Source organism: Rosa chinensis, chromosome 2 (genome assembly GCF_002994745.2).
Source record: "Rosa chinensis cultivar Old Blush chromosome 2, RchiOBHm-V2, whole genome shotgun sequence".
NCBI classification, from domain to species: domain Eukaryota; kingdom Viridiplantae; phylum Streptophyta; class Magnoliopsida; order Rosales; family Rosaceae; genus Rosa; species Rosa chinensis.
The window spans coordinates 64,690,249-64,702,602 of NC_037089.1; the positions used below are offsets into that span (position 1 = coordinate 64,690,249).

The window sequence follows — 12,354 nt, forward strand, 5'->3', positions numbered from 1 at the left end:
GTTCGAATAAACATGAAAAGAAAATGAAATTGAATGTAATCAGGACCTGGAAAGGAGGGAACTAGTTGTAATCTAATATCTACAAGTAATTACTTTTGACAATCTAAAACCTAAAAGAAGCTGTGGAGTTGAGAGTTTGCTTATTGATACCTATCTCTAATTCCCCTATTCTCAATGACCCGACGAATTAATTTCCACCTTGAAGAATGTGTTTCTCACCAAATCCAGTGCTATTCTCTTTGTTGGCATCTTACCATTTATTTTCTGTACAAAACCCAAATCCTTCGGACGGGTTGAATTAGAGTTATGATGCAAAACCTTCTAGTTAGCTTCAAAGAAACAGCAACTCCCCGTTAGCTACCCAGTTCATGAAGCTGTTGGAATACTCGGGTGGCATATTATCACATGCGAGATCAGATTCACTCTGCCCTCTTCCCTAATAAATAAGAAAAGGAACAAATTAACATTTCTTCAACTCTTAAATGCAGAAAATAAGATAACAAATATCAACAGTCTCATAGACCTAACAGAATGTCTGGTATTCATTTCAAAACAAGGTAGATCTTACAATATTTCATGCCAACTCCGGCAAGAAGATATAAATAACTGACCTTTTTTGTGGATTCAGATTCGCTAGCAGATGTGCTCGTTTCAAATTTTGGTGCATTCACAAGATTCTCAGATGAAAGGCTGGCAATGGACCTTGAGCCAACAAAAAAATTGTCAGTTGTCAGATTGAAACGACTTGTTTCCAGATGTAATCTACATGATTATATGTGAGACAGTAGGAATAAGTACCTTCCAGACATTTCTTCTTCACAAGAATTTCCGGATGTAGACAACCAGTCCGCATCTAGAAAATTTGAGAAGTTACAATCATCATCATGCTCATCATAATAAATGTGATCACTGTTAAGGCATTGATCCTCTTGCATTCCATCAAACAGCTGCTTGCATGGCATTGAGGGAGTAAACCTACAAAAGACGGTATTAGACTGGAAGTTGGGTTGACATACAAATTTTTCAACCTCCAACTTCAACTATTCTTTAACCTTAACAAAGAAAATGAAAAGAAAAAGAAAAAAATTACTAGTCCAACACCAATAGAGAGATAGACTGACCATTTAGTGTGAAACCTAGAATTGTTAAAACAGCTTCTCTTGGTAACATGTATGTGAATGCAATGTAGGCATACCTGCGATAAGATATTGCACTTTCACAAGTTGAGATTGTAGGGGCGGACTCTGAAATACCCTTGCTACTTCCTTGTGAAATTTCAGATAAAGGCTGATTGTGTCCAACATCCGTATTTTCCGTAGGTGAATCACTTTCATGAATTATATTGCCATCTGATAGTGATCTTTTCATAAATGAACTACATATATAGAGAGCCATCTCGTAAGTTAAACGTCAAAGCAAGCCATATGCTAGTTATTACTTTTACTATATACCCAGACACACTGCAATATTGACTTGTTTTTATTTTTTATAAGACCCACCAATATCAAATTATTTCCCATCCTCATAAGCACATGATTGTTTTAAAAATAGCACCCATTTCCTATATATCATCCGATTGGATATGACTTTGAAATGGAGGTGACAATTAACATCTTTATGAAAATGATTAAATTAACATCTTTATGAAAATGATTAAATTACTTTACAAGATGTTAAGATAATGATACGTGCAAGTACATAATTTCAACTACAGAAATATAAAATAACATCAGGTGCATCGTTGTGTGTGAATGTTTCCGAGTTACTTTTCTATATGGTGACATCCTCTAAATTGCTATTACAAAAAACTGACAGAAACAAAACATTTCATACCTGCCATTGTCATCGGCAAAATTAGGATTGCGCCTCCCAACATTATAATGCTGGTCTGAGTCCAACTCCCACAATGCTGGTTTACCCTGCAGCGGTTGAAAATGCCCTAGGAATCTGCACAATAATAAATTGAAATAACAATGTGTGTATTACATGGCAATGTGAGCAAGTATATCAGGGTGAAACGTTTTTAAAAACTTTGGCTAATTTGACTTACACATTAATAGCATCTTGTTTCTCAGCATCCACGTAGGCATTACTGTAAAATCGTTGAAGGGTTCTAAAGAACTCTTGGGACTGAGTTGCTGCCTTCCATTGACCTCTTCTCTCAGAGAATATCTGTTTCAAATCAGCAAGGCAAAAATGAATATAGAGGCTGAAGTTCAGTCAGGAAATAGATTGAAATGAGTTATACTCTTAATGAGATCAGCCAACACAGTGAATTTTATCTAATAGGTTATACTCTTAATTGAAAAATGGAGTATGCCTCTTAGAATTGGATGAAGTCATGGTCTTGCCATGGGCCTTGCACCCACTCAAAAAGGCAAGATAACAGTTTAATGAAGAGTTTTAACCCAGGATAGCATTTTCAGTTTTGAATCAGAACAGTATTTTACACTATCTCAACATAGATGTCCAACTATTTAATGAAGAGCTTGCAATGGAAAATCTCGCAGGGGAATACTGACCAAGAAACAAGCATAACATATGGTAAATTGCTTTGAGACTATGTACTAACAGTTATCACTAGCACTTTCCCATCGTAATCAGATTCATCACAGGTTATTCATATCAGATAACCCACATTGGAAGAACATCAAAAATAGAGAGTGGAAGTTGGGATCTGAAACCAGGCACTGTAAGTACTCTCCTCTGTAGCATGTATAGAAGGGTTACCTTGTTGTGAGCTGCAGAACCACCATACTGCAATGCAAGAGTGTCACCCATTGCCTCATAAACTCTCATCAAATCTTCTGCCAGAGGGTTATCTAGATCAATATCTGAGGATTCTATAAATCCTAAAGCATGCAACTGCTGTCCAAGAGCAACTAGCCCATAAGCATATTGGGCTACATTTGTGCGATCTAGACAGTCTATGCAATTGGTCCTCAGGACCCCTTTCTGAAACATTGGGGGTTTGACATTGTGATTCCTGCTTCTATCGTCACCACCGCTTCCATTGCTATTTTCTGTTTCTAGGCTATCAAGATCCTCATCTTTACTGGAACAGTTATGTGAAAAGCAGTCACCACCATCATCACTTTTTCTGCATCACATTAAACTTGTTAGCTTTGGCAATAGCTTCTAGCATTTCTATAGAAAGAATATTAAAACAATTGAGCAAGAAAACATATAACAAAGAATACAGTGCCAAAAATGTCCCTTCTTTTCTATTTTAGGAAAAGAAATGTGCTGTCATGAAAAGAACTTACTCAAACCAGGAGCCGTGGAATGAACCCTCAGGCCTTAAATCTGGGGTTACTCGACAATAGAAGATTCCAGTTAAGCACAATGCATATGTAGCCACTTTTCCTAGATGTGCCAACACATTGGTTGTTTTGCTGCAAATGATGCAGGTTCTATTCATCTCAACCTTACAATTAGGAAATAAACCTTTTTTTTTTCCTAAACAATACCAGAAAAAAAAATTAAAGAAGAAAAGAAAAGGGAAAGCTAATACCTTCTGGCATGTTTATGCAAATCCCAATGAAGAAACCTTAGGCGGCTCTCCTTTGACAAACTCCTATTGATAAATCGGATAGCATTTGCAAACTCTGCACGGAGAATTGTTTCTCGAGGCTTCTTCTCACATGTCTAGTAGTTACAAACATGAGAGCAAAGATGAGAAATAAGTTCAAGTTCAAGTTCAAGCATCACCACATTTGAGGTTATTCTTTATTTCAAGTAGTAAAAAGAGAGCATGGATGACCATTCAAATAAGTACTCTTACCTTGATCAAATTCAAAATAATAATTGGATTTCCATATCTCTTGACGAGATTTTCAAAATGAAGTCTGGTGGCCTCATAATTTTGATCCCTCCTTGATACTGGCAAAACATAAAGAGTCAGTAGAATATATGAGAAATAACCACAGAGAATAAAAAATGTGGGGATATTTCTCAAGTCATACATATTATGTCGGGTTTAATATTTAATCGTGAGGTTTCCTGGGACCAGAAAAGGGGAATTGAGCCTCGATTCTGCACAACTGAACTTATTTGCACTGGGCATCCTTCAGAAGCATCTTCAATCACAACCTGCTCTGTCTCAACATCGTTAGCAACTCTACCTTTCTCATTTACACCTCTTTTCAAATATCTGCACAGACAATAGGGAGAGATTAGAAATATCAAACCTGGGATAACAGGAGAAGTTCATTTTTGAGAAAAGAAAATTAATTTATTCAGCTTTTATGAATCTATGCAATAAAAGCACAGGCCAATATACGATGGAATTTACTTTGGAATTTACTTTCTTGCAAAATCAGGGAACTAGCTATATTCCACTATGCTCCTCATACACTACTAAGAGGAGATAATGGTATGGAAATAGGTCATGCAGACGGGAACTTAAACGTATGAAACATGTACAGAGAATATAGAAAAGTGATGTGAACATCTGGCAATGAGAGTCCAAACATTCATAAGCAGTGTCCAAACCTGGTGCCAGCAAAGTGACGGGAACGTCTGGCAATGACAGTCAACTTGAAATCTCTACCTGATACAGAAAGATTGACCTGAATATAGAAGCATCAAACCATTAATATCATATCAAACTTTTCAAGTGTACCATATAAGTACAAAACAATGTGCATAACAAGCAAATATCCAAACTTACACATTACAATAACACAAGAAACAAAGATTTTACTGAATGGCTGCACTAGATACAGGGAAAAACAATTCCAAATTGGGCAGTTAAAGTAGAAAAAGAGTTGCAACCTGCTCGAGTGACCAATAAGAAAAATCTCTGGTTATAGCACTGCCACTGAAGAGTTTAAAGTTAATACCTGTTTGAAGAATCCATAAACTAAGGCAACTGTCCAGAGAGTATTATTCAGACAATTTCGGATTCCACGAGTCAAATACTCATTCCAGACAAACATTGTTTCATAAAGGAATGGTCCTGTCTTACTGTCGCATAAGTTCTTTTGAAGACTACACATTACATTGTATGAGTAGCTGAAAAAGAAGTCCTTTGTCAGGTCCACTGTGCATAAGAGCTTCTTGTATCTACGTCCACCAAAAAACACCAAAAAACAGAAGAACATGAGTATCCAGGTCATCAACGAATAGATCTATAGCTTAATCAAAAGAGAAATAATAGAGATAGAACAACTTTCAGAAAGTGCAAATATTAACCAGAAAAGGGAAAAAACAATCAGAGGAAAAAACGAAAGTCATTTCCCGGCGAAACCCTGATGATACCTTGTCTCATTCAACATCTTATATTAACATCACAACGGCAATGAAGTTTGCCCCTGCACATTTGCAGGAATGAACTGGCTAGGCAAGTGGCAATAGCCCCTAAAAGAACAGTATAACCAAAAAAGGATCTAACAAAGACATTTCATATTTATCAAAATTATATCCGTAAGAATATCTTATCTTAGTAAAGACAAACTAAAACTACTAGAAGAACAAGAGCCAAGATTGAATCGACAAGGCCCACATCAGTAATATCACGTTGAAGGGTATATTAACTAGTACAGAGATTACCTCCAAAATAAAGAACTTTCTACTACTAAAATATCATAACACCAGACTATTTGCCCAGACGAGTTGAATGAAACTAAAATAACACTATGACATGATTCTTATCAAAGTACAACTGGACGATGTAAAATTCTGAAAGCTACTTTCTTAGATCTCTTTAGAAGTATCAGGTACATATTACATTTACATGCAGAATGGACAAAAGACCTGTTCTCATTTCTAGAATAAGCCAAGTTTGACCGCACAGAAGAATTTGGAACTGGAATCATTTCGCTCTTGCTAATCGCGTAGATAGTATGACCACAAATTGCTCCAATCTTCCTTCTTTTTGTAATAATAAGCATGTAATAAGGTCCCAGAAACTTCACGAACCCTAAAATGATAGGAAAAGATCTTGAGAATTCAACTAAGAAGGCAACAAATGTGCAAAGGTATAAAACCAAGCAAAAAGCCATACCAACAATTCCATAACAAATGGTGATAAACTTAAGTCCACCCATTGACTTGTTTCCTTCATGTATCCGTTTTAGAAGGTCGTAGCACTCAATATCTGTGTACGTTGTGGAATCTTCAAGAATGTTAAGCTCAGATGGATCCAATCTATCAATCTTTAACACCCTCCAAAAGGTTCTGCTTTTGTCTCTTCCTATCATATAAAAATTCTGTTGTACACAAGAGTACCGTTAGTAAATAATCAGGGTGAAACAAAGAAACTAAGGAACATATATACACATTTGCTCCCTTATATCCAAAAAGAAGTTAAACAACAGCAGCTTTCAATGATCAAAGCAATTACAAGTGAAAACAAGTCCAAAGACATAAGAATTCCAAATTGATTCAGATTAGGAGTAGAAGATTGTAAGACAAGAACTCGAGCTTGGTTGCTCTGATATTAATATCAAACGAGACTGGAATCAAGTCAAAATTTTCCTGCAATTCTGATTCAGTATAAAAGACTAGCAGATTCAATATACAGGTCTGTCAATAAATCGGCATCAGTAAAGTCTGAGATACATGAACTCAAAATCAGTACCCTCCGAAAACCAAAATCATGAAGTTGACCAAATCATTTTGTGTGCAACAACGAAAACCATTATCAAAAGCCGTTTAAATCTCGAAAATTTGTTCCAAGACTCTGAAACTGAATTGAAATGAGTTCCAACACCATTCTCAGTCAAGTCAAATCCAGACTCAGAAAACTAACATTAACATGATAGGCTTCTGATCCAATCAATGCCAATGACCAAAACACAAAACCAATATCACCAACATAACTCCATCAATCAAACAGAATCACAAAAATGGGAGAACAAGTAAAGTTACCGAGCGAGTCTCGTAGAGCTTGAACTTCTGCAAAAAGCAAGGACTGCCGGGTTCTGGTTCTTGGTCGACCCGATTCGGTAGCTCTTTCTCTGAAGTCATGACTCTGAATCAAACCCCACCCGAGGCTCTAAAAAAAGCCCGGGCAAAAAGATTTTTGCTTTCAGAACCTTTGCAGCACTTCAAGAACAGCAGCTCTTTCAACTCCACAAAATCTTTCAGACCCTGAAATTTGCTCTATATATATACAACACATATATACAGACACAGACATAATATACATACGTTACACAATGAGAGAGAGACAAGAGACTCAGAGAGTCTGTAAAGATTTTGAATATATATGTTTGAGAAAGTACAAAGCTTTGATAGAAGAAGAAAGAGGAGAAACAATTTACAAAGACAAAAAGGCTGAGACTTTGAGAGTTCTCTGACTCTCTGTTTTTGCAGTTTTGCTTATCAAGCGAAGCAGACAGAGAAAGCCTCAGATCCTAAAGCAGGAAGAGAAAGGCAATGACAGCTTCGGCTACTGTATCCACAAAAAACAATCTTTTTTTCTTTTTTCTTCAAGGAATTTTTTTTTTTTTTGCTGGGTCAAATTTATATATTATTAAAATTTCTCCATAATTTTTCACGGGGAAATAGCAATGACTCGGTGAGTCAACTCAAAATTTACCGTAACTGAATAAATTGTTTCTGGGAATTTAAATAAATTGGGAAAGGGAGATAAAATAAATTTATTTCCAGTGTTTGAGGAATGATTTTTTATTTCTTTAATTTTTTCGCTTGGCTGGAGGTGGGGGACATGTATTCCACTATTCCCAATAATTATTCACTTTTAAAAGGGAACATTTGTATTAAATTGAAAAACAAAAATTTTGAGATGATATCATGGGAGTGAGAATTAGTGTGCTTATATGCCTTTTCCTTCCTCAACTTCTCTCCTCACTGTTATGAAATACAGAATTTAGTTTGTATTGAAACTACATGTCCTCGTAAGTTACTTAACTCAAATACAACAGAATCTTTCTTCCAAGAATCTTAATTTTGGCCTTTCAAAAAAAAAATCTAAATTTTGGTTCGACTTCCCCCTCTCTCATTGCTAAAGCTAAGAGCTTCTTTAGCAATATTAGTTATTTTTGAGTCAAAGTTTTGCCAAAGTAGCTAAAAAGTCATTTTGGCTAGCCATTTTATAAATACGTCTACATCAGTGCTATCTATTTTAGCTAGTTTTGAATTAATATTATTTTTTGAATGAAGATTAAATAGTTTAAATGTATTTATAAATTACATAAAATAACTTAAAGTGAATGTTTTTAATTATAGCGAGTCTCATCCAGCTCTCTATATTTAGGAGCGATATAGCTAAAAGTTATAATAAATAGCCACCTAGGAGTCTGGTGTAGCTGCTAAAATAGATAAGGGAAATTTTTCCATGCGATCGTCACACCACGTCAGTCGTGTGACGCCCTAACCAAATTTCGACACATATCTGTTTTTACACAATTAGACTTAAAAACTTAACGCAGTTAAAGTTTTTTGAAAAGAAACAAAATAATAAAATATTAAAACACCCAAATAACCTTGGCCTCTCGTTTTCTTCTTCAACATCATTGATTCTGCACTTTCTTCATCTCATTTGCAGATTAGCTCATCAAACCCATATTCAACCTCAACTTTAAGCTTTTATCTCTTGTTGATAATCAAGAAAGAAAACTTCTTTAATTTTATTTTTCACAATCACATCGTCTTTCTCTTCTATTGCTTTTAATATCCATACTCGTGAAGATCTGGGAGTATTTTGGTCTTAAAGAAAAAGTCAAATTTCCTCTTCTCAAGACATACACAGGTTTGAGGGATTATTTGGTTATCTTATCCAAATGGCCAGATCCCTAATGACGAATTTCTGGGTCAGGAAAAACAAGGGTATGTAAAATCTTTTGCATAAAAGTATTAGGTTTTCTAATTTAAGAATTTTAGTGGAAATTTGTCTCAAAGATGATGGTAATTTCATAGATATAAAATTAAGGGGAAGAAGAAGAAGAAGAAAAAGATTGAAATAGAAAAACATGGTGTTTAAATCTGGGTTTGTTACGGTTGATGAGTTTGATAGAGAGTCAAAAAGAGATAACAAGCGGCATATCAATCTCTTTCCTCATAATACTTAACATAATACTTAACGGTGTTAAGTTAAGGAGTTTTAATTGTGTAAAAAAGAACATGTGTCAAAATTTAGTTGGGGCGTCACACGATTGAAGTGGTGTGACGGGAGCATAGAAAAATTTCTCAATAGATTAAGGCTAAACATGCTCTCTAACATAGTTAAGGAGCCACAATACAGAATCTGCTAAAAATGCTCTAAGAAAATAAATTATATTTATTTAATAAAGTCAAAAAAAATAAATGAAATATAATTATATGGATTTTCTACGCCACCGCCCAGTCCGTTTGATCCAGTCATTTTTCTTCTAAATGACCTAATTTCTCTAATTAGTAATTACCATAAACAAATGAAAAACAACAGTTACCGTAATAGGAGATTTTCAAATCTTTTTAAACTTACATTCCCACTCTGACACTCCCTCATCCTAAGTATGTAACGTAGGGTCGTGCAATTAATACACTTCCCGTATACATCAGGAAGCTTATGATCAAAAAGAAAAGAAAAGAAAAGTAAAATAAAAAAGGGTTTTTTTGGCCATCCATTCAAAAATTGCTTCTTTGGTTGAGAGTCTTGCCCCAGGGTTCGTAGGCCTGTGTAGCCAAGTGGCACAAAGTGAACTAGGGATTCTTTATGTTGATTTCATCTATAGTTCAACCAAGATTACACATCACGATCTGTCCATGTGGGACTGTTTAAAGAGTCATTATCTAAGTAAAATCAACTTTTCTAGAGACAATGAAGGATTCAAATTTGTTCACCATATTTATTTTGTGATGATATCACCAACCTATTAAAACTTGCCACGTCATATAGAATTAATTGAATACTTAAAATATAATTTTTTAATAAAACATCATGATAAACTATAATTATGTTTTATAACACGTGCCAGTTTTGTATGGAGTTGTGGTGAGCAAATTTGAATCCAAACAATGAAGCACTTCCAACACTATCTGCAAACACCTAGGAGAATCAATAGTAATATTTGGAAAAAAAAATTATGGTTCACTTTGATTTTTGATTGAAGATTTAAATATTAGAAGTTATAATTTGCCATTTCTGTATTTTATGGTCAAATTTTTGGAAGTATTTTTCACTAAAGTTATTGAATTCTTCACGTACGTATTTTTTTGGTTTAAATCCCGTCCCGAATATTACTAACATTACAAACCAAAAATAAATAAAGAGCACAATGTTTTCATCACCACTCAATAAGTATTTGTCATCCCAAACCTGTTTGAAAGAAATAAATGTTTGGCTTCAAAATCAATCGCATTGACTATATATACATGCAGAGATATGCGAGAGATTATTCAGAGCACCGCCGTGCACTTGCACCAACATAAATGAATGGTTAGATTGCATTAAATACATTTTTTATTTATTAAAAATAAAGTTGATAATAAATATCAAGGGTTGAGATTATTTTATAAGGGTTGGGTCACTTACACCGTCGGTGCATAGAATAATTTCCAGAGATATGCATATCCATAAAAAACTCACTTGGCAATTGACCAATTGCATTCCCATCCCAAGTCATTGGTACTACAATTTTGTGTGTAAAAGAATTGCTTTCGAGGGGGAAACCATTAATGAAATTGGTTACTGCACTTAAAAGATATCTTGGAGGGTGAAAAAACCAATTAATGAGAAGTCACCCACATGATAATCTAACTAGTTGACCCTTTAACTAAAAGCAATTATATAGAAAGGTAACACTTCTCATTTTCAACTCTGTTATCCGTGTGACAAATGACGCGTACAATTAAAACTACACTGTTAAGTGTTAAGAGAGGCTGAAACCAATTAAATGGAATTGGTTACTTGCACTAAGCAATTATTTTGGAGTGTTCAAAACCAATTGATGAGAAGCCACCCACATGATAAGCATGGGTGGGCAAAGTGGTCGGAGATGTGAGAACACATGCTTCTTTTCTTTCTTATAATTCAAAGAACAATTTTAATATAGCCGGGTCTACATGTTAATGTAACCATCATCTGTTTTGTGAAAGGCAGATGCAATCAAGGAAGAGTGTGGTGGTTAGAACCCCATTTCTGTTCCATACAATTGCTGCCATGTTAACATCATGTTAAATGATCAATTTTTTTTTTTTGGATGACCTTGAATGATTAAATTTGAAACCAATTAATGCATTTATATTGATCAACCAACGTTAAAAAAAAAAAAAGATTTGCATATTACAATAAATGAGTGAATGAATGCATTTTAATCAAAAACTTGTTTCTGCGAATGATAACAAATATCAAATTATGAAAAACACATTAATAGAAAATCAAATTCATAAATATATATATATATATATATATAACAATAAAATTACCTATCAAGAAATTTCAAACTTCAATATCGAGTAATAAAGAAGAAAAGAGATTGAAGAAGTTGGAGTTGAAACTAGGGCTTATCATTCGTTATCTTGATGAATTTTTACCTTTTAGCATCCAGCGAAATAAGAGTAGCTTAAATTGTAAAAACAAAGTGTTTTGGTGGAGCAATATAAGCATTGTCTTAGTTGGCGAATTATGGGAGTGTTGCACTGTACCATAGATGACGAGAGAGTCCCTTGGTAGATGTGTATAAATATAAATTTTTTGTGGGAGGATTTTACCGATGACTAATTTATCAACAAAAGATGTATCCATTTTATATTTTGTATTTCTACTTTGTTATTTATGGGAGATTTTTGCCTAGAAAATTATTGTCGGAAGAGGTATGTCCTATTTTATTTTATTTTATAGAAGACTTTTAGCGACTTGTTTATTCCATAACAAAACTTAAACACAAATTTCTCAAACTTCACATGAAAAATTTGACCCCTCTTGCATCCAAAAATCAAATGGTTCATTCATATCTCAAATGAAATAATGATCTCAACTCCTTTCTTATGAGACAATTCTAAATAGATCGATGATCACGACATGAACAGTACACTATCGATCAATCATTTGAGGCTAATTAATTTATATATTGCTCTTCATAATATTAAAAGATGCTCAAAATTTTCATAACTTGCTAGAAACATCTAAGCTTAAAATTTCTTAAAACAATAATATTATTATATTTATCAACGCGAAACATATGATTATGATTGCTTTGGCTTATGAACATAGCTGCACATAGAATTTGATTAAACGTCTTAATTCAACCTACTAAAGCATAAGAAATGACCTAATTCATGAAGTGGGCAACCTATTCAACACGTTTAGCTGTATCCTCCATGACCACTTCTCATTTTTAGTTCTTCACACAATAACCCATTTCCTAATCTTCTTTCATCCTTATCTTTCATTATCTTTGCCTC

At 34.3% G+C, this 12,354-nt stretch overlaps 1 protein-coding gene across 2 annotated transcripts; it reads right to left on the minus strand.

Moving 5' to 3' along the window:
* Positions 1-7: 7 nt before the first annotated feature.
* On the minus strand, positions 8-7,397 carry LOC112186927 (phosphoinositide phosphatase SAC2). Of its 2 annotated transcripts, XM_024325495.2 has the most exons (17): positions 7,269-7,397; positions 6,874-7,107; positions 6,008-6,212; positions 5,758-5,923; positions 4,845-5,067; positions 4,495-4,571; positions 3,966-4,153; positions 3,785-3,882; positions 3,515-3,648; positions 3,267-3,395; positions 2,731-3,100; positions 2,051-2,172; positions 1,834-1,947; positions 1,196-1,375; positions 799-975; positions 612-702; positions 8-436 (listed from the first exon to the last, which is right to left on the minus strand). In XM_024325495.2, exons 2-17 carry the CDS (start codon positions 6,970-6,972, stop codon positions 332-334), a joined length of 2,478 nt encoding a protein of 825 aa, XP_024181263.1. In that variant the 5' UTR covers positions 6,973-7,107; positions 7,269-7,397; the 3' UTR covers positions 8-331. The 2 variants fall into 2 exon arrangements, with proteins under 2 accessions (XP_024181263.1, XP_024181262.1); XM_024325494.2 differs by having other exon boundaries at positions 6,874-7,378.
* Between the last annotated feature and the right edge of the window lie 4,957 nt (positions 7,398-12,354).

What these genes read in the sequence shown, in the direction of transcription:
- LOC112186927 (XM_024325495.2), bottom strand. Translation starts at nt 6,972, where the DNA reads ATGACTTCAGAGAAAGAGCTACCGAATCGGGTCGACCAAGAACCAGAA. An exon ending in GTTCTGCAGCTCACAACAAG is followed by an intron (nt 2,173 to 2,730) that starts GTAACCCTTCTA and finishes GATTTGAAACAG; the next exon opens with ATATTCTCTGAGAGAAGAGG. An exon ending in AATCTGAATCCACAAAAAAG is followed by an intron (nt 437 to 611) that starts GTCAGTTATTTA and finishes CTTATTTATTAG; the next exon opens with GGAAGAGGGCAGAGTGAATC.